The 20,253-nt window shown below is 48.8% G+C and overlaps 1 protein-coding gene across 10 annotated transcripts in view; it reads right to left on the bottom strand.

Annotated features, from left to right (window-relative positions):
* Positions 1-6,691: 6,691 nt before the first annotated feature.
* The window catches only part of Ppp2r5c (protein phosphatase 2 regulatory subunit B'gamma), a 149,079-nt gene continuing 135,517 nt past the window's right edge, over positions 6,692-20,253 (bottom strand). For 2 of the 10 annotated variants that reach the window (XM_021179517.2, XM_021179521.2), the window contains 4 exons: positions 19,159-19,231; positions 15,119-15,242; positions 11,832-11,899; positions 6,692-9,440 (listed from right to left, as the gene is read on the bottom strand). In XM_021179517.2, the coding sequence (XP_021035176.1) occupies positions 9,309-9,440; positions 11,832-11,899; positions 15,119-15,242; positions 19,159-19,231 (397 nt within the window). In that variant the 3' untranslated portion in view covers positions 6,692-9,308. The remainder of the gene's footprint in view (positions 9,441-11,831; positions 11,900-15,118; positions 15,243-19,158; positions 19,232-20,253) is intronic. The other 8 variants (XM_021179520.2, XM_029484948.1, XM_021179519.2 and 5 more) reach the window with 4 other exon arrangements.

Raw genomic sequence — 20,253 nt, 5'->3', positions numbered from 1 at the left:
TACCTGCCTCTGCTGGCTTTGCGTCCTCCTCGGTAGTATTCCTCACACCTACACGGCATGCCTGTGTCTCTTTTGGCATGTAGGTGGAGGTAGAATTTCTGTTAAGGGTGTCTACTTTAAACCAGCTCCTTGCCTGCAGCCAGCCAGCTGGGAAGCAGTGGAGTACCATTGCCTAAGCCAGTGGTGCTTCCTGCAGCCATAGTTCTGCAGAGCAGTGAAGTTTAATGCAGTGTATCCCGTTTGATGCCTTCTCGTGGTGTAGAGGGAGCCTGTCACAGGAAACAGAAATGCAGCTACTTTCTGTAGACTCCAGGCTGTCACCTGTGGCAGGTGGCATCCCATGGAAGATCAGGCACTTGTCACTCACCATTTAAAGAAAAACCTCTTTCCTACGGGGGTGGTATACTGTTGTTGGGAGGTCTGGGATCTTCCATACTCCTGAAACTGGGAGAGAATGCCATTGCTTTCATTTGTAATTCATGACCACGGCCTCATCTTTTAACTAAGTTGCTCAGAAAGCTCAAATCTCCCACCATCTTTAAAGACAACAGCAAAACAAACAAACTCCCTTCTGCAGGCTGGAGAGATGGCTCCGTGGTTAAGAACACTGACTGCTTTTCCAGAGGTCCTGAGTTCAATTCCCAGCAACCACATGGTGGCTCACAGCCATCTGTAATGAGATCTGATGCCCTCTTCTGGTGTGTCTGAAGACAGCTACGGTATACTCAGAAATAATAATAAATCATATATTTTTAAAAAGCTTCCCTTCTATTTCAGTGGATCATCTCCCCATGCTCCCGCTCAAGGCCAACCCTTGTAAGAATTGTACTGATGCTCTGAGTTTAAGTCTTGTATCCCTTCATGAAGGGAAATCAGAGCAGAAGCCTAGTGAGAAAGCCATAAAAGACACTGCTTGGTGGGTCACTAACTTGCTTTAAACTTTTTATTTAGTTTTTTTTTTTTTTCCCCCAGGGGGAGGTGAGGACAGGTCCTATGTTCTGAGGACAAGGCCAGCTTCGAACTAACTCACTTTTAACCCAGAACCACCTGGCCATGCGGTGGTCCCTTTAAACTTCAGTTCCCAGTCAGGCCAACTCTTCACAGACGGATTTATAGAACAACCAATAATGACAATTGCCCAATGGAGGCTCGTTTCTCAAGTGACTCTGAGATGTACCAAGCTGACAGTTAATGATAAGTAGGTGCTAGCTAGAGGATGATCTTGTCTCTGAGGAAGAGATTTTACACAGTTTCAACTTGAGACCACCTTACAGACCACGCTGGAGTCTTGCCAATGATGTGTGGGACCACAGTTAACCAGGATTGCTTAGTTATACATACCTCTTGTCCTCTCTAAACCTCGCCTTCCAGTTAGTACTCCAAAGGTAGACTTGACGGTCGGGGGAGTCAGCAGAGCTCATTTGTTTGCTTCCTAATGTCATCACATTGAATTTAATCTCGTCTGCTTTTCCCAACAAGTCTCTTTTAACTATCCTACTGAAAATGAGTGGGCAAGCCTAGCCTTTTAAGGCTGCTTAGGGCCCTAGTTTTGACACTGACTTTTCTGGTAACATTAACAAACTCCATATAGACCGTTTCCTGCTAAACACACAGGCATCTCCAGTAAGCTGTGAGATCCCCTTTCCTCGTTCCCCACCACACTGCTGCGCCCATTCCCATGTTGCCTGGGTTCTCTTGGTTCTCAAGCGCTTGCTGCTGACCTCTGTGCCGCTGCAGCAGCACCCTGGGTTACCCTGTTTCATGGCCACACGCTCTTGGCCCTATGTCTGCATGTGGAATTTGTCACCTTAACCTCGAATAGAGACGCACGAACTTTTCCCCAGCATAATTCCACAGAGCCCACAAATCAGCTGCTCCTACATCCTAACTCAGCCACTCCCTCCACCTTCTCAATGGGAAGCAGCTCACCCTGTTCATAGCACTTGGGGTCACTTTCACCCACTGTGCCAGGTTCTTTAATGTTAGTGTTCAGTTCCCTGAGGCGAGAGTCCATTCTTCATGTGGAATAGTTGTCCCAGTCTGTCCCTAACCAGTCTGTCCCAGTCCATAGTAACAAATCATCATGGACTGTGTCATTTTAACATTCTACTTTTATGTGTATGGGTGTTTTGCTTGCCCCTTCCCTTCCCTTCGTGTGTGTGTGTGTGTGTGTTTTGGTGGCTGTGGAGGTCGGAAGAGTATCACAACTGCAGTTATTGATAGCTGTGAGCCACCATGTGGGTGCTGGGAATCAAACCCGGGTCTTCTGGAAGAACAGCCAATGCTCTTACTCAGTAAGCCACCACTCCAGCCCTGGAATGGGTAATTTTAAAATTTGTAAAGTTTAATGATTTTGTCTGTATGAGCATAGGTGTGTGTGTGTGTGTGTGTGTGTAGTGTGTGTGTTTTACATGCATGTCGGGGTCAAAGGGTACTTTGCTTGAGTTGGTTTCTCTCCAGCCACAGTGTAGGATGTAGGTAGGGACTGAAGTCAGGTCATCAGCCCTGTTGACAAACACTTCTGCCCATTCAGGTGCCTGTTTCCTTCTGGGCTAGGACAGAGCTGTCTGGGGCTGTGCCCTTCAGCCCTCCTCAGTGGCCATTCAGTCTCATTTCCAGAGCTTTCCATATTCTCAGATGGGCTGCAAAGCTGACCACAGGCTCTGGACTCTTCTTTGCCTGGGGCTGTATAGTGAGAAGAGCTTCAAGTCGAGACTGCATATGGCAAATGAGACTGGTGGTGTACTACTCTATCTGTCACTGTTATGGGTCAAGTTCCCAGACCTCCCTGCACTCTGTTCCTCTTGTGAGCTGCTGGGAGACAGGTTAACTTTTCCCCAAAGGGGACTGGCTTTTGTCTCCAGTGCTCAAAGGTAGCAGCTATGCCATGATTATCCTGCCTGATTAAGAATGCTTTTTGTTCTTTTGGGGACCAGGGCCATGATGGGTATACCATGCTGATAATATGGTCTGGGTGGTGGTGGTGGTATGGCGGGGGTTTAGTGTCAGCTCTGCTCCTGGAGGGGATGGATACTAAGACCAGACTATATGTAACTAACCGTGAAGACACAAATGAGCTTCCCAGGGGTACAGTCCTCCAGGTGAGCCTCCGCACACTCCTGCCAGTGCTGAAGGCCAGAGGTGAGCAGAAGGCAGCTGACACCCAAGCCAAGCCCATTTTCTCAGCCTGGGCATCTGCCTGTTGATTGTACCATGGCTCTTCAGCTGCTGCCCGAAACCCTAATACAGATAATATTCGATTGCCTCAGCTTGCTAAGGCATTCTAGGAGCATCTTATGCCTAAGGGTGCATGGGGACTTCCAGAACCTATGAGTCTTTTAAGCCAGACTTCCACAGCCCTGGGTTGCAGATAAGGGTGCTGGTGAGAACAGGCTCATTGCAGTTGGCCAGTGTGTTCCTCCAGCAGTAGGGCTGTGGTGATGGGCTTACACAGCAGGCCTTTGTCTTACAGTTCCCTAGCACATGCATTCATCATGGAGTCGCCTGGGATCTGATGGCACTGAAGTCAGAAAGAACCTGTACTGTTTGTTGCCTGGTGTGGTGGCGCACACTTTTAATCCCAGCACTTGGGAGGCAGAAGCAGGCAGATACCTGTGTTCAAGGCCAGCCAAGGGTACATAGTAAATCCTTGACTTTCTCCCCCACAACAGTTATTGTACCAGCTAGTCTTTGCTCCAGCTCAGCAGCAGCAGCAGCAGCAGCACATGGCTTCAGAGTGACTTTGTGGGCTGTGTGGTATCAACATTTTGATTTTCAGGAGGCTTGGGTCTCAGTCTTATTTCCTGCTTAGAAGATGGACAGTCTTCTCTGGCAATGTTCCCTGGGCAGTGCTCAGTGGAGTCACCTTACAAGCTTTTAAATATTCTCATTCCAATCATGCCTTAATGGGAGTCCAATTATCCTTGTTGGAGTGGAAGCTTTGGCTCAAATATCCCAACCAGGATGGAAATTAGGGCTCAGCATATCTGGGCAGGGGGCTCAGAATTGGTCCTACTGGCTTCCAGATGCCTCTGAAGTCATCATTAGTTTAAGGGCTACATCTTCCTACAAGATACATTCTGGAGAGAGAGATGAAGCAGACTTAGTAATGTCAAGACTGGGAATGCGCTCTCACAGCGTGGCAATGTTCTCACCTCTTTGGGGGTTGAATGACAGGTTGCCTAAGACCATTGAAAAACACATATCTTTATAATTCACAACAGTAGCAAAACTACAGTTATGAAGTAGCAACAAAAATAATTTTATGGTTGGGGGTCACCGTATTAAAGGGTCACAGCATTGGGAAGATTGAGAACCACTGATGTATGAGTGGAAGGTCCCCTGGACCTCTGCCTTTACACTGTTTTTTTTTTTCTTTTCCCTCATCACATTGTCTGAAGGAACAGCAGAAACGTCTGTTCCCACCTGCTTTCATTACAGACCCTTTGGTCTAATAACTGGTTTGTTAGATATCAGTTTCTAAAATTACACATTGGAAAGCTCTAGCTCAGCCCAGCTTGTATTTGGTGTTTCCCACAAGCACAACACAGGCTGATTTGGCCTTGAACTGGATATGATCAGGAAGACATTAGGGAGAGAAAAAACTGTATTCTAAGTTTCTTTTATTTTGAGACAGAGTCTCACATAGCCGAGTCTGGTCTTGAACTTCTGACCCTCCTTGCCTCAGCCTCCCACATGCCAGAATTCCAAGTGTGGGCCACAATGCCCAACAAATTCCAGTTTCCCACCTACCACCACTCACAAGGTTCTTCAGAGAACGTGCTAACCTGGGGGGCTAAGGCAAGAGGACTGCTGCATGTCTGAAGCCAGTCTGGGCTATGTATTCAGAACAGCCTAAGCCACAGAGCAAGACCCTGTCTCAAAACCAAACCAAAATAAAATCCCTAAAAACATAATGCTGTTGTTTGCAAAAAGCCATGAAGGAGACGGTGTGCTGAGGCAGGAAGGGTATGTAGCTTCCCTGGTGTAGGCCAACCTCTCTCTCTCTCCTTACAATGTGTCCTTCTTAAGCCAAACCTCAAAACACCCCCTCCCCACCCCCCTTGCAAAGAAGCCAATGGTAACTGAAGGGTGAATTTCAGTTTTCTGGTAGTGGAATCCATTTCTCTCCAAACGAATCATCTCTATCAAGCATTTAACTGGGAGTGGAATTTCTGGTGATTTTTATGTTTCATGTTAGTATTAGCAACACAAAGTCAATGAGAACAGAGGCTAATGTGTTGGTTTTCCAAGGGGCTGAAGTTTGACTTTGCATAAGTTTACACAGCAACAATATTCCTGAAGCACTGTGAGAGGCAAGAACAGACGTCTGGCCCCGTGTGGTGGCGCATGCCTTTAATCCCAGCAGAGGCAGGCGGATTTCTGAGTTCTAGGCCAGCCTGATCTACAAAGTGAGTTCCAGGACAGCCAGGGCTACACAGAGAAACCCTGTCTCAAAAAACGGAAAAAATTTGTGCCCACACCTCTCCTGGATGCTGAGGCCTCACTGAGAGTTCACTGAGAGGTCCTGCCCACCCTACCCTCTGCCTGGAGTATTCATACACCAGCTCATGATTTAGTGGGCGCTTCCACAGCTCGCCATCCTTTGAAGGTGGTGTCGAGGACTCTTGGCCACCACCCCTGACTTGGTGACTCCAGCTCTCGGGGATGGAGACACAGAGCTTCTGTGTGGCACTCGTGGCTCTGGTGGCTATCAGTCGCAGCCCACCTCTGGTCAAGAATCCCTGTGCTGTGGGCCGTTACCAAATGTGCTGACTTTCTCCGGTTTCAAGAGGGGAGGCCGAGGAGTCTCAGGGAGTTTCCACCCAGCCTGAGGAAGCAGTACTCCTAGTCACTACCCCAGACCTGATGTCTTCTAACCAGTGAGGTAGATGCTTGTGGTAAGGGTCCTTTCCTCAAACATTTGTAACCAGCGAGCCTCAGAGCCAAGGCACTCAGGAAGCTACAAGGCCTGCACTGCACAGCTCCCACCAGAAGGGACAGACATGCAGAGACATGTCCAGAAGGGACGGACATGCAGAGACATGTGATAGGGCCAGGGTCACTGACCCAGAGGATACCCTGGCTGCAGAAACATGGACCAAGCACGGCCACAGCGAGGATCCTCTCACTTTGTTTCTTTTCCACAGGCTTCCAGAACAATGCTGTGAGGAGAGTGACGGGCCAGCAAGGCTCTCAGCTCTTCTCCCAGCATGCCCGTCTGCCCTGCTCTCTTAGTTGGCCATCAAGGTAGAACTCGGTTCAGTTTCTCACCTCTGGATTCGGGTCCACACTGCCTCGTCGGAAAGCAAGTGCTGTGCACCAAAAGCCGCTTCTGCCCTTTCCTTTTCTCTCTTTCTGAGACAGGGTTTCTCTCTCTAGCCCTGGCTGTCCTGGGAGCTCACTCCATAGACCAGGCTGGCCTCGAACTCACAGAGCTCTACCTGCCTCTGCCTCTGCCTCCTGAGTGCTGAGATCAGAAGCCTGAGGTAGTATGGTGGCTTTCAGGATCGGCTTCTGGAAAGGACCTAGACCAGGAGCTAACGCATAGCTGATGCTCATTAGGGGGACACAGGGCAGACACCTGCTTCCCACCTCAAGCCAGTGTCCCTGGAGTGGCTGGTCCCTGACCTGACAGTAACAGCATGTCAGAACCAGACTGCTCAACGCCATGGCTAAATTTAGTTTCATAATGAGCGATAAAATTCACATGTTCTTTATTTAGTCCATATAATACACCATTTTAAAGAGTTCTTTAAAATTAGATAAAAGAGCATATTAAATGGCAAGTGCATGAAGTCTTTCTTCATAAACAATGTCAAAACAAAAAAGTTTTGAATTACAAAATGTTAAAAAATATGTCGGTACTTAACGGTTCACTAAAGCATAAAGTTACAGGTATTTTCTAAAGAAAAATAACTGTGCCACTTAACCTATTTTTGCTGTTTCTATGAACTTTTTTTATTCTGTACATAGGACATTTTGTACAAAATACGAAGTCTACATTTTTTTATTACTTATTACCGTAAAACAAAGATACAATGTATGTACAATGTTCAAAGGAAGCCATACAAAGCCACACTAGAAAGACACTTGAACTGTGACATCTCTGGCGCACAGACACATTTTGGAAAGAGTGAAGGTGCCAAACTAGAGCCATATGAAGAAAAACAGTCACCCGTTTATTTTCAATGTGGTACTTTTTTTTTGTTTGTTTTGAAACCAGTCTGGTACAGAACCAACAGTGTCTTAACAACATACAAGCTGAACAATTAGCAGGGGAATCCGAGTACTAACTAGGGGAACCTCAATAGGCCAAAAATTTAAGTAATACTCTTGCCAAAGAAAATTAGTTTCTCTCAAAACATTTTTTTCTTTTCTTTATTGGCGAATGTTTGTCTTCAATAAAGAGCAGAAATAAAACCTAGAGCAGAAGATGCTCCGCCGCGCCGAGCTTTGCACAATCACCCGTAGACTGATAGCATGCTCTTCACGCAGGGCAAAGGAGCCTCTTGGGACCTCTCACCACACCCGGAATGCCCCACACGTCAGGGATATCTGAGACTCTACCAGCTAAAGACGAGAGTTCAAACAGTGGGGTATCAAAACACAGAGACGCTGCTTTATACAATAAAAGCACCCTTTTTCCCTCAAAAGGAGAAGGCATCTCAACTTTTTTTTTTTTAAATTATAGATTTCATAATGGTAAAGTGGATAGGTACTTGTCAAGTTTCTCAGGAAGTGTTCTCACCCAAGCGGCCAACCTGTTCACCCTCAGCTGAGGCCGCCTTTCTGACTAGCCGTGCTGGCTCTCCCTCCCTCCACACGCCCTTCTTCCCCCGCCACGGGGCACGAGCATCCACAGCACGAGCATCCACAGCCATCTAAGGGGACCCAGAAGCCGGCTCCATGGCCGCGAGAGAGCGATGTCTGATCTCACCACCTTTACACAGACACCCGAGACCACGGTTAAAACCGGATTTTAAAAGAAGCCCCATTTTTTTTCTTTTTTTTTTTTTTTTTTTACCGTATCTTATGCATCAAGACATGTAACACTGAGTTATATATGTGCTGGAGACAAGAGAAGACTTGTCACTGTTTCAGAGAGCAGTACACATTTCAAGCAGCTTTCGAGCAGGATAAATAAGTCAAAATACTGGCCACCCTGAGAGGAAAAGACGACAAAGCACTAAGTTTAAGGATGTATCTCCTCGTGCTAGCCCATCTAAAACAGAAGCTTAATTCATGCAAGAATTCTGGGAAGCCCGGAGCAGCGTGTGGAGACCAGTGCGGACGCGGGCACTGCGCCTTTCCTCGCCAGCTTGGGGACACGTGCTTTTTCCAACAGAAAGACAGGCTCATGGAGGGTGCCCACGCAGTGTGGCCCACAGTCAGGCCACAGGCGGCTGCAGGCTGCACTAGGCCAAGGGGCTGAGTTTACTGTCACTTTCTACAAATGTGGAATTCTTAGATCCTGTGATCTTTATCCACTCGAGAGCCTTTGTTGAAGGACCATGTGTAAGTAGGTGAAAAACTGATTCTGCAACTAACATGAACACGTCATTTCAACATGGCGGTTCTCCTCAAGGTGGGCTGAGGAAGCACTTCTCAGAGCTCTCCCTTGCGCTGAGGTGGAACCCTGGCCTCTACCACAGACTATGAAATATGGCTTTCGGTAGACATTAAGGTAAGCAGGACATGGTGACCGTGCCATTAACCAAAGGAAAGAAACACTGTGGACGGATGGCCCCAACACTGAGGAAAGTTGGCCTCTTTCCCGGCAGGCAGCTAGAACGGGAAAGCGAGGAGCCATCTCTGAGAGACCTAACCAACCACCATGGGCGGCTGGCACTGCAAGCGTGGGGACAACGTCAGGGTTGTAAAGTCTTAAAAGGGAGGAGACACCTTTTACCATGTGCGTTTGATTTGCGACATCGTCCATGTTACCACAGAATCCGTATTTCAGAGGACCACAGGGTCTAACTGGGTCCGAGAAGATGACAGTCAGGGTGCTTTCCTACAGCTCTGACTTTGGATCTCACTCAGGGCTGTGCTGGGGTGGTGACAACATGGTGGGGACACTGTCACCAATTCCCCCAGCCCCCTGCTTGGCCAGCAGGGCCAGAGAAGCCACCATTGTTTGAACTCCTAATCTCGAGCTGAGGCGGACATGCATTATTGCCTACAGAACGGGGTCAGAGGAAGCTTTGACTTTGAGTGTAACTGACTGGTATGGCACACACAGTATGTCTTTTCTACAGCATCCAGAAGAGAACCGACAGGCCCAGCTCGGCGTGCTGCTCCAGACGCTAGCGCCCGTCCTGGGAGAGCAGCTCACTGGCTCTGCAGTGAGCTTCCAAGGCTTTCTCGGTGTGGGGGTCCTGAGGCAGCTCGGACTTGCGGCGCAGGAGGGGACGATCCCTCTTCAGCTCCTTCTGTGCCTGGAATCACAAATGCAACGCAGTTGGCTATGCACTAGGCTCACTGGAGGAGGGAGTGCGCTTCCGGGTTAGCAGTTAGAGGAAAACACAGGGGAAACAAGGGTCACAGGTGTGCTACAGCCTCAGTGGCCACAAGGAGGAGGCCATTCTTATTCATTCACTCAACCCTAAGCACTGTGTAGTGACCAGGGTGCAGCTCGTGGGCAGGGCTAGCTGTGGGCTTCTACAATGCTAGAGTTTGCAGAATTCTCCAGGTGTTAGACTCCCCTAAGTACCTCCCTCTCTCACAAGACATCACCAATATCACCTCATGACCCTGTGTCTGTTAGACAGTTCAGAAAGGAGACATTGTCTTTTCAAAAAGGGAAAACAGAATGAGAAACAGGAAATTCTAAACGGTTTTTTTTTTTTTTTTGGTAATACCAGGTGTTAAATGTGTCACACAGCTGGAAAAACAATGTATTCAGAAAAGTCATCTGACATGGAAGTTTCTACTACTGAGTCTAAGAAATAAAACATTCCTTTTCTTTTCCATTCTCTTTCTGAAGTTTAGGAATCTCCCTTTAGCTGGATTTAGACTGTGTGTGCGCGCATGTGCACATATGTACATGTTTTGAGACAGGATCTCATTATGTAGCCCAGGTTGGCTGGCCTTGCCCTCATGGAAGTCCTTCGGCCTTAGCCCCCCAGGTGCTGGGTTATGAATACCAGGCAGCACGCCTGGGGATTTAACTAACTACATCTGTAAAGAATGTGGCCAGGAAGGGGTGTCAGGGCTGAGCACCCACTCATCTCTCAGGAAGGCTGCTGTGTTAGCACCAGCACTCAGAAACACCAAAACCCCTCAGCTGTCCACAGGCAACACGCCATGGGCCTGGCGGCCAGCAGGGCTTTCGGACCTACACTGCTTAACCCCAACGGTTTTCCTTTCCACTCAGCGTCTCCAACCAACAGAGTAAACCTTTGTGGTGTAACCTAGAGAAACCCCATGGTTCGAAACCCATCACGTGACACAGAAGAAACCCGTGTGAAGGGATGCTCTGCGTGCAGATGCCTGGCTTCCGCATGCTTTGTGGAAACTCAAGCACCTGCCGAGCCACACACGGAAGCCTGCGTTTGCCGTTTCCTAGCAGGGTGGTCTGTGGGTCTGTCTGCCTGTAATCATGAACAGCAGCAGTGGGCTTAGTGTACCACCCCAGGACTGTTTCCAGAGCTGTCACTGGAACCTGGACAGTCAACGTGGCAAAGGCAAGCTTTTCCATTCTCCTGCCTAGACCCGTGGGAGATGGCAGACCTCACAGTCCCCATACGGGCGGCCACCGCTCACCACACCTGTAAGAGTGCATTCACTGGAGCCGGGCGTGGTGGCGCACGCCTTTAATCCCAGCACTCGGGAGGCGGAGGCAGGTGGATTTCTGAGTTCGAGGCCAGCCTGGTCTACAAAGTGAGTGCCAGGACAGCTAGGGCTACACAGAGAAACCCTGTCTCGAAAAACCAAAAAAAAAAAAAAAAAAAAAAAAAAAAAAAGAGTGCATTCACTGAAGGCCATGGTAGTTTCACATTTGTCACCTCCCCTGCCTCAGCCTACCAAGTGCTGAGATCTGGGGTGTGCACCACCACAGCAGGCACCCTCAAAGTGCTTTATCTTGAACCCATTAGAAACTCAGGTAAAATTCTACCCTGAATTTTTATGTCCGTCATGGTGCAAACCAACATTTTAAAACACACAAAATGTATAATGACCTATGACACCGCCGTGTCAGAAAGAAGACCCCTTAACCGAGGGGCTATAGGCAAGTCCTTGGAGCTGTGACCAGTGAAGGCAAACTGTAGAAAGTGAACTGATGGGAGATTCTGGACACACATGAGAGGCCTCTCTGCTTAGCCCTACAGACAGATGCAGGAGGCAGCGAGAAGAGAAAGCACAGAGGAGCAATGAAGGAGACAGGAGGCAGGACAGAGTGAGACACCATGCAGATGGTGGTCTAGGATGAGTAAGACTTGGGGAGAGGCTGTGCTGGCAGCATGTAGGCAGGGGTGGGTGGGCGAGGGAGCAGGGGAGTGCTGGCTGAGCCAGCGCTGTGTGAGACACAGGAGCCTAGGCGCTCTGGTGCAAACAGCCAGTGCCAGAGGTCCTACAGGGGACAAGGGCTGGTGCACAATGGCTCGTGCCTCCTTCACTTGAAAGGGCACTGAGTTCAAACTTTAGAACTTAATTTGAGGCTGAACTGATCAACACTACTTTAGCTGTCTTGCCCATCACACGCTGTGATATCATGGAGACGAGGGAAAATACTTCATGTTCGCCATGGGACCCACCAGGCCATGGGACCCAGCACGCTTTGTAGACACAAAGCCTTAAGCATACTCTATGCATTCTCCAAGGAGTACCTGCGCTGCCCAGTCCGTCTCTACACCTTCCTGACTTGCGTGGCTGTCATGGCTTTTCTCCCGACCAACTGTTAAAATGAAAAGTGTAAACATTTAAAGCGCCTCTGTTATCCACGTTAGTCACAGGAAACTCACACACTTTTTGGGGTGGTGGGGAGGGTATTCTATATAGGGTTACAAAAGTTCCACCAAAGAAATCCCAACAGTGGTTCTAACAGGCCAATATGTTACTGAATTTCTCTACCCCTCCCCCGCTGCATCAACCCAGATCCTCTCTTGGCACTAGTCTCCTGTCCCCAGTTTCCAGCAGGACCTCCCAATCTGTCCTGACCTGTCCTGTCTGAGGGCCACAGAAAGTGTTCACGCCACCAAAGCCCAGACCGTAGTTTTTTAGCTATAGCTTTATTTGCTTTTCGAGCTGGGGTCTTGCTGTGGAGCCTGGGCTAGCCTCACACGTGCACAATCCTGCCTCAGCTTCCAGAATGCCAGGACCATAGGCCTGGGCCACCGCCTCTGGGACTTGGTACGTTCTGCTGTCATACAACCAAGAGTTTCAGGAGCCCAATTCCAGATGTTCTCAAGCAAAGAGGAGTTTATCATTTCAGACATTACCTATGAGCCTACAGCTCAGAAACACCTTCATCTAGACAGTGAGACTCAGCTGCGCACTGGCTCAGTGGTTTATCCCACAGACACTGGACACTGAGCAGTGTTGTCTTTTTCAGATGTTTCAACTATTCTAGGTCCTCTGTGTTTCCTCAGCCACTTACTTTAGTTTCCCCCCTTCTTCTTCTTTTCTTTTCAGACAGGTATTTTAGTGTCTTCCTCTTTTTCCAAGACAGGCTCTTTACTAGGTAGTCCAGCTGCCTTTAAACTTAGGATCTCCTGCTCTGTCTCCACTCCATACAACTTCAGAACCGCTTGGTTTTTGAGCCCGGGGTGATCTCTGAACTTGCTATATAGGCAGAGATGACCCTGACATCTTGGTTTTCCTGCCTTCACCTGTAACCAGCACTGAGGCTTCAGGAGGGCATCAGCACGCAGGGCTTATGCTGGGCTGGGAGAGTCAGGTCTTCCTGCACATGAGGCAAGCGCTCTAGCAACAGCTCTATCCCAGGCTTGCCACTTTAAGGGAGAAAAAGCCTGCTGGATTCTAATGGATAAGTTACTCTGGGAAGAACTGACTTCCCAGTGCCAGGCATCTCCTGCCTCAGGAGCTCCAGCCACAGAGCTCTCAAGGTGCACGGCTGACAATTTAGTAATGTCAATTACAGGAACTTTAACCGGCTGATGTCATCTCGAGAGTCACACAGACAGAGAGCAGATGTGTCATGGGAGCCTCTCATGGCAACCCTGCCAGGGCTGCTTAGAAAGGGACCTGTCACAACCGCTGGGAGGCCCCGTGGCTCCAGAGCCCTCCAACACCAAAGCCTGCCTTCTGCGGCGTTTTAAAGGTGTAAGGTGACTTTGGTTTCTGTTCTTGTTCCAATTGCTGACCTTGTAAAGTACGGGGCATAAGTTATAGTGAGTAGTGACCAAGGCTGAAGGATGCAGCAAAGGAAAAAATTCCTTTGAACCTTCCAATACTCAGTGTGTGGTAAATGCCACACAAGTCTTCAACTTCTAAGTTTTCTACAGCCCGAGTGTCTTAAAATTGAGTAAAAGGTCACAAATTCGCAGGTAGGAGGCTTCCCCTCAGCCAAGGAATGCGGGGGAGGGGGGATCTTAGACAAGCCACTCAGTTGGGCTATCATTGGCAAACCCGGGACTGTAGAGTCTAAGTGGAAATAAAAAAAGATGACCTTATTTCCTGTTAAAGTCACAAAGAAATCTTGGAGGAAAACTGCCTGGTTAGAACACAGGAAAACACATGGGTTTCCCTTCTTGTCTATCCCTCCCTCCCCCTGGCCTTCTCTTTCTTCCTTAATTCTTTTTCAGGAGGGTCTCACTGTGTGGCCCAGAATGGCCTTCAACTCACAATTCTCCTGCTGTGGTTTCTGGAGCTCTGGGATTACAGGCCTGAGAAGCCACACCCAGATGAGCTCGAGTCATTGCTAAGAAAAAACATTATGAGCAAAGTGTGGAGTTCAACTAATTGCTGACAGTCAGTAGGTCAGTAGGTGGCCACTGAGCTTCTCCATTGCATTTCTAGTGCGCTCATTTATCCATTTAAACAACATTCAATTTAAACGGAGGGACATGGCAAGTTCAGGGGCTGGGCCTTCCTTGCTCTGCACTCTGACAGGTAGTCTAGGACTCCAAATCAGACAACCATGTTGCAATGGGGGAAAAGAAACAGCCACCATCATCTCTGCTTATGTTATTTACACACGAGACATGGCCTGCCAGAGCACTGTTGGCAGCAATTGTGAAGAGATGCAACCTCTCTTCATTCCAGGCCTTGGAGTGCTTCTGTGTGCTATTCTGGGACCACAGCCCAGTTCAGAAGGTTCTGGTTCTGCAGGTGTGGCTGGGGGAGGCTTAGCTGGCTAGAGTGCCCACTCTCGGTAACGCTCCATCCTGTTTTAGCCAGGTGATGGGTTATCTGAATCAAACAAATAGATTAGAGAATCCTTCTGTGTGTTTAACTGAGCTCCACAGGACACCACGGGCAGAAGGGAGCAATGAAGGATCCCCCGTCCACATCCTAGAATTTGAGTACTAATGTCTAGGGACTCTTTCATTGGTCAAAGGGGGCTAAAGGTTACGAGTCAGAACGGCCATCACCTCCAGGTCCATTCAGGGCATTGCTTACACACGCTCGGAACAGGGCGCATGCCCAGAGGAACACAGAGCAGCTCAGCGGATCGCCGTCTTTAAACCTTCCTGTGTATTTTCTCAATTTGGTAGAAAGAGATCTCTGGTTAAAAAATGCTCTCAACCATTGCACCGAGTGCTGTGTTGTTGGAATAGTTGCTGGCACAGCCCTGGCCTGCCATTGGGCCCCTGGGTCCTGAAGGAAGCCAAACTTCCCACCTTGGGTATCCTGGGAGGTGCGGGGCGTAGCACCTGCTATGAAGAACGAAGGGGAAGCGTCTGTGCACCACAGCAGGAGTGAGAGGGCTGCAAGGGGAAAGTGAAGGGCGAGATGCTACGGCAAAGCTTTGCTCTTGCTCAAGCTAACATACAACAGCGAGGAGTTGGGTTTCTGTTGCTAAGTAAAGCAACAAACTGCGGGCACGCACTAAATTGCTAAGAATGTTCCTAGCAATCCGATCGCTCAGTGGAACGTGACGGCCCCGTCAAGCACGTCTGTAGCGGGCTTTGCCCTGCTGGGCTCAATGCACCTTTTACCTGACGAGCCTCGTCGCTCACTGTCTTTTTCAGCATCTGCACATCTTCAAACTGAGGCCCATCTGTCTCCATTGCGACCGGAATGCTCACGGCACTGGCTTGACTATACACTGCATACTGCAATGCAAAGTATGGAGTCACTGTCCGTTAGGAGCTGGGTCTGCACTCAGGGCCCTCATCCTGCAGGGGCTGCTGGCCCACTGACCTGCTCTGAGTCCCTCTTCTACAAGAAACCACGTAGTGGGAGACACGCTTGCCTGCTTGCCTGCTGATGAAGCCCTTGGGCTGCTGCCTGTAGGCTGCTAGAAAGGGGCTCACCCTCCTGCAGTCTGGGCTGTGGGAGTGACCCTTGCTAGCCGGCCCCATGATCACTTCTACGTTCTCTTGAGTTCATCTTTAGACAGCCAGCTTATAGCCCTTTGTATCTCTGGGCCAAAACACTCAAGGGGGACTGTCCGTAGCAGAAGCTGTCACCCTCCTTCACATCCACCTTGGGGTAGCTACCCCCAAATTCTTCCCTTCATTCCATGTCCCCAGTATTTTCCTAAGACCATAAACCTTTCATCATAGCCCAATATCCTAAGGCCACCTAACATAGCCTGGTCTACTGCTAGGATCCCTCTAACCTGCCCCTGGTGTCAGGCCTGCTGGGTCTTGGGACCCTGTGCTTAGCTTCCCTAACCTCTCTGCTGTGCTCTCTGTTCCCTATGATCTGGGTGCATCAGGCAGGGTGTAATGGCAGGTAGCCTTCTGCCTGCTTGAACCACTGACTTCAGGCTTTGTGAGCAGAGGGACATAGCCACAGCTTGTAGGCTGCTGACTCCTGCCCCCTTTGTGGTGAGGTCAGGGAGGGACAGAGTGTCTGCTGCAGCTTGGGGGTCATGCCCAGTTCTTCCCTTGTCATATAGGTGCTGCCAGGAAGCCCCAAGCCTGGAGGGGAAGCAGAGTCTTGTGTTTAGACTTACCCCTCCTGGCCAGCAGCTCCTCTGCTCAGCCTCGTCCTGTTCTTAGTTCTCTAACAAGCCGCTTCCTGGTCACTAACCACGTGTTCTGTTCGCCTTACCCTCCAGGCTGGGTACTGGCTGTAACCTGGCACTACCTGCTATCTCGGCAGCCTCTTCCCACATGTTCCAAGGGTCAGCTCCCCGTGCGCCTGGCCTTTCCAGCACACCATGCTGCTGTTGACATAACTGAAGAGCTTTCTAAACTGCAAGTCTGTCTGGGTCACTCTGCGCCTTCCATACATGTGGAGGGATAAAGGTAGACAGACAGCATCTGCCCTCTCTCCAGTGTTACCACAGCTACTGCAGGGCCAGCCCTGAGTCTCTCTGGTATTTTCTAACCCACCTGGGTCTTGGGCCATTGCCTCAAATGCAAACTGAGTGACAGGCCTCCCTCAGCACAGCACCCTCACTGGTCCTCGCCTCATCTCAGTGCCATTTCTTTCTGACCCTCCTTACAGACATGAGCCACACTTTCTTCCGAAATCCAATTCGGCCAGAAATCTCCACTGTTGCTTCAGCATACACAGCACCTTGTCCTCAAAGTCACGTGGGGAGGGACAGAGAGGAATGAAGGTCTGCTGTGAGACAGTACCAAGGACTGTTCTAAGGCAAGTGCGCCATCTTAAGATTCCGGGATAAAGCCGGAGTTTCCACACAGCTGTACATGAGTGGAAAGGACCCCATGCCCACGGGCTGTGCTGGCTCACGGCAGATGAACTGCCAGTTGGCACGGCTTTTCAACAGGCAGCAGCTCATAGGAGGGCAAGAGTGTACAGGTCTCCACATGAGGTGTGGACCTGGGGCTTCATCCCCACCACAGCCCAGGTGCACCTGTACCTCAGAGAATCGTTTTTCACTCACACAATATCCCAGGGGAAAGCAGGGTGTGTGTGTGTGTGTGTGTGTGTGTGACAGAGAGAGAGACAGAGAGAGAGAGAGAGACAGAGATGGATAGAGATGGACAGAGACAGAGAGAAACCTGCGCATACAGGCATGCACTCACGCAGTAAGAGTCAGTCTGGTGGGTTAGGAGAAACAGATACGTGCTGGATATAACCAGTGCTTTAGAATTCCACACAAATCAAGTGGCATGGAAACCCAGGAAAGTGGCTATAACTGCGAAAACATGCCTTCTACCAACTTCCTGATCCTTCTTCCATTCGCTCTGAGCAGATGAAGACACTTGCTTGGTCTGTAAAAATGAGATTTGCTCTGGGAAGACATCTCCTCAGACGCTAGTGAGCACAGTGACTCACTGGTAACCTTCCTTTGGATAGTGAAGCGCATGCGCACTCTCACCAAGGCTGACACGATCTGGAGACCCCTTAAAACCCCAGATAACTACCGCCACACTGAGTCATGTAATGCCAAGTCTAAGTAGAAACTAGAGAAGGCTTTTTCTCTCAAGAGAATGAGTTCTAAGGTGTATTTCCAGCTCTGAAGTCTTAACACATGAAGTATTTTCCATTTTAGAGACAGCGTGTCATGGGGCATGTGGACGAGACTCTTGACTGTCACAGATGGTTCACACAGTGGTGGGGGTGAGGACAGTGGGAATGAAGGTCACCAAAGCTCCAATGCCAAACCCACCACAGCGATCATCAACAGGTTGTAAGAGCGATCAAAAGGGATAAAGCAGAAAGCTTTGTCGCGAGGCCGTGGCGACCCCAGTGCTGCCCCCGTAACACTCTTCATTTGTAAGTGGGAGCTCTGTGCAGTTTTCTACAGAGTGTTTCCATCTTCTAGGCAAAGTGAGCCTTCCAAGGCTCTCCACCGGCCAGATTACAAACAAACAAACAAACAAACAAAGCTCCAAACAAAGCAAGGCCACCAGTGCAATGCCAGCAAGGCTGAGTCACCTGAGTCACCTAACCCTGCCCACACAGGCTTTTGCCAAGTTTTAAAACAACTGCCGGTGCTTCTGCCCACTCTCCACATAAGCTCTGTCCATATGTGCAGACCTCTGTAATTAAGCTACAAGCCTTAGAAGAACTTCTCTATAGCATGTAAAGTGCTGCCAGGGAAATGTGAGCGACTTGTTTTAGGTGGAACCGCAGATCCGCAACAGACTGTCATTAAGTCTCCTTTCTTCAAAGGGATGCAGGCTAGAATGCTGTCTCATAGGAAAATACACACTGATATCTTCATATATTGTTTTTATTAAATGACAAAGATTAAAAAAACCCACATCCAACTTACATAATAATTTATGTACACACTTAATACACACTTCTCAACCAAAAAGAAATACACTGTTTAGTAAGATATTTTCTTCCCTGGAGAGCTGAGAGAAGCCTGAGAGATCTTAGTGTGGAGAAGGTCAGACAGTTCATCAAGTGGCTGTTATAATCAGACACACGCAACAAGGAGAAAAGAAACACCCAGTAACATGGATCATTCAGAGCAGCAGAGGCAACACCCCAATAACTGATCATTCGGACCAGCAGAGGCAACACCAAAGAGCTATGGCTGCAAAGCTGTCCCAGGCTCTGCCAGCCTAAAAGCCAACCCTGGACAGAGGCTGCTGAGTCACCTGCAGCTCTGACAGACATGACCATCTGCCTGGCTTCGCCTTGCGTGAGCACACTGCATCGGCTAGGGTAGAGGGACAGTTAGTGTGAACAGGGCAGAACTCAGTTAGTTTTCAGCATTCTTCATCTGCCTCCCCCTCATCTGTCTCATGGATGAGAATAAAAAGGAGGAACACGGTTCAAGCGACAGCAACTATGACATCCGAGCAAGGAAGGACATTACAATCTTAGAGGTTACATCCTGGTGTTCTTTGTACCACATCACATCTTACTTTTAAAAAGAAGAGAAAAAGAAATCGATTCTGTGGTAAAAGTTACGTGTGGCAAATAAGTGCTTATACAAGAGGAAGTTACAAAGTTGGAAAGTGTTTTATTGCGGACATTTGCACATACAGTGTTAGTGACGTTGGCCTCCCTTCCTGGGGTGGAGCCAGGCCCTATCTCATCAGACATTCACGCAAAGCCTCAACACTCCCGAGTTACTCTCTTTTTTAGTACCTGGGGATTCGCTTTGGCTAGATTTTCTATTTTAACCCATGCTTCTTCTCGCTCTTTCATTTTTAGCTTCTCTCTGAAAAACAAGAAAACATCATTTGTATTAGAGAAGAGTCGCACTCAGGTAGGTTAGGGGGCGAATGCAAGGAGACACCAGTGCCACAGTCATGTTTTCCTGTGCTTTCTGGTCTTCCTCCACGTCTCACACCATGGCTCTCAACACGTGTAACGTGAAAAGAAACCTAAAAACTGGCCAAGAGTGAGACTAAAGATTCCTAAAAATTAAAAATTTAATAAGACTTTAAACATAGCCCTCCCTTCCCCATCCCCTCCAAGTTGGTCCAATGTTCCCAGCTTGGCTGCCTGCCTGCTACAGTCTATACCCACTGTGCAGACAAGTCTGCAGAGGAGCCAAGGAGGCCAGAGCTGGTACCCCGAGGTGACAGTATTCCAAGGGGGACCAGGGTTGCTTCTAATTCCATCATTAGATGCACTGATTTTTTCATTCATTATTTTTTTTTTAAACCCTCTCTAGGAGTGGAGGAGGCACACGGGAGAGCTGGCTTCTTAGAGACTTCTACCACACTAACTCTGCCCTGGTCTGCCGTGGCTCCCTGTGGCTCTGCCACCCTGTGCATTGAAGACACGCCTTCTGTACTTTACCCAGGGTACTCTGCTTCACGCCACCTGCCCTGTTATGCCAAGGACTTGTTACAACCATTGCTGTATTACCAGGAACCAAAACAGAGTGTGACATGCAGTCACAACTCACAGAGCATCTAAAAATTGGGGAAATGGTGGTAGCTAAACACACATCCTATAGTTTGTCCACTATAACCACTTTTAAGTGGCTAGTTAAAAATAAAATCTGCCAATGGTTCACAGTGGGTTAGGAGGAGTAGGGTTTTTTACTTCTTTGTTTCCTTTTTCTTTAAATAGATAGGGGCTCACTATATACCCAAGCCTGGCCTTGAACCTGGAGCAATCCTCCTGCCTCAGCCTCTGGAGTTGGGGTTATGGACTTGTGTTGCTATGACTGGTCTAAAAAGTGACTTACTTAAGTAAATAAATAAACTGGTTTTTTTTTTTTTTTTTTTT

Source organism: Mus caroli, chromosome 12 (genome assembly GCF_900094665.2).
Source record: "Mus caroli chromosome 12, CAROLI_EIJ_v1.1, whole genome shotgun sequence".
Classification (NCBI taxonomy): domain Eukaryota; kingdom Metazoa; phylum Chordata; class Mammalia; order Rodentia; family Muridae; genus Mus; species Mus caroli.
This window is presented reverse-complemented; position numbering and strand designations above follow the sequence as displayed.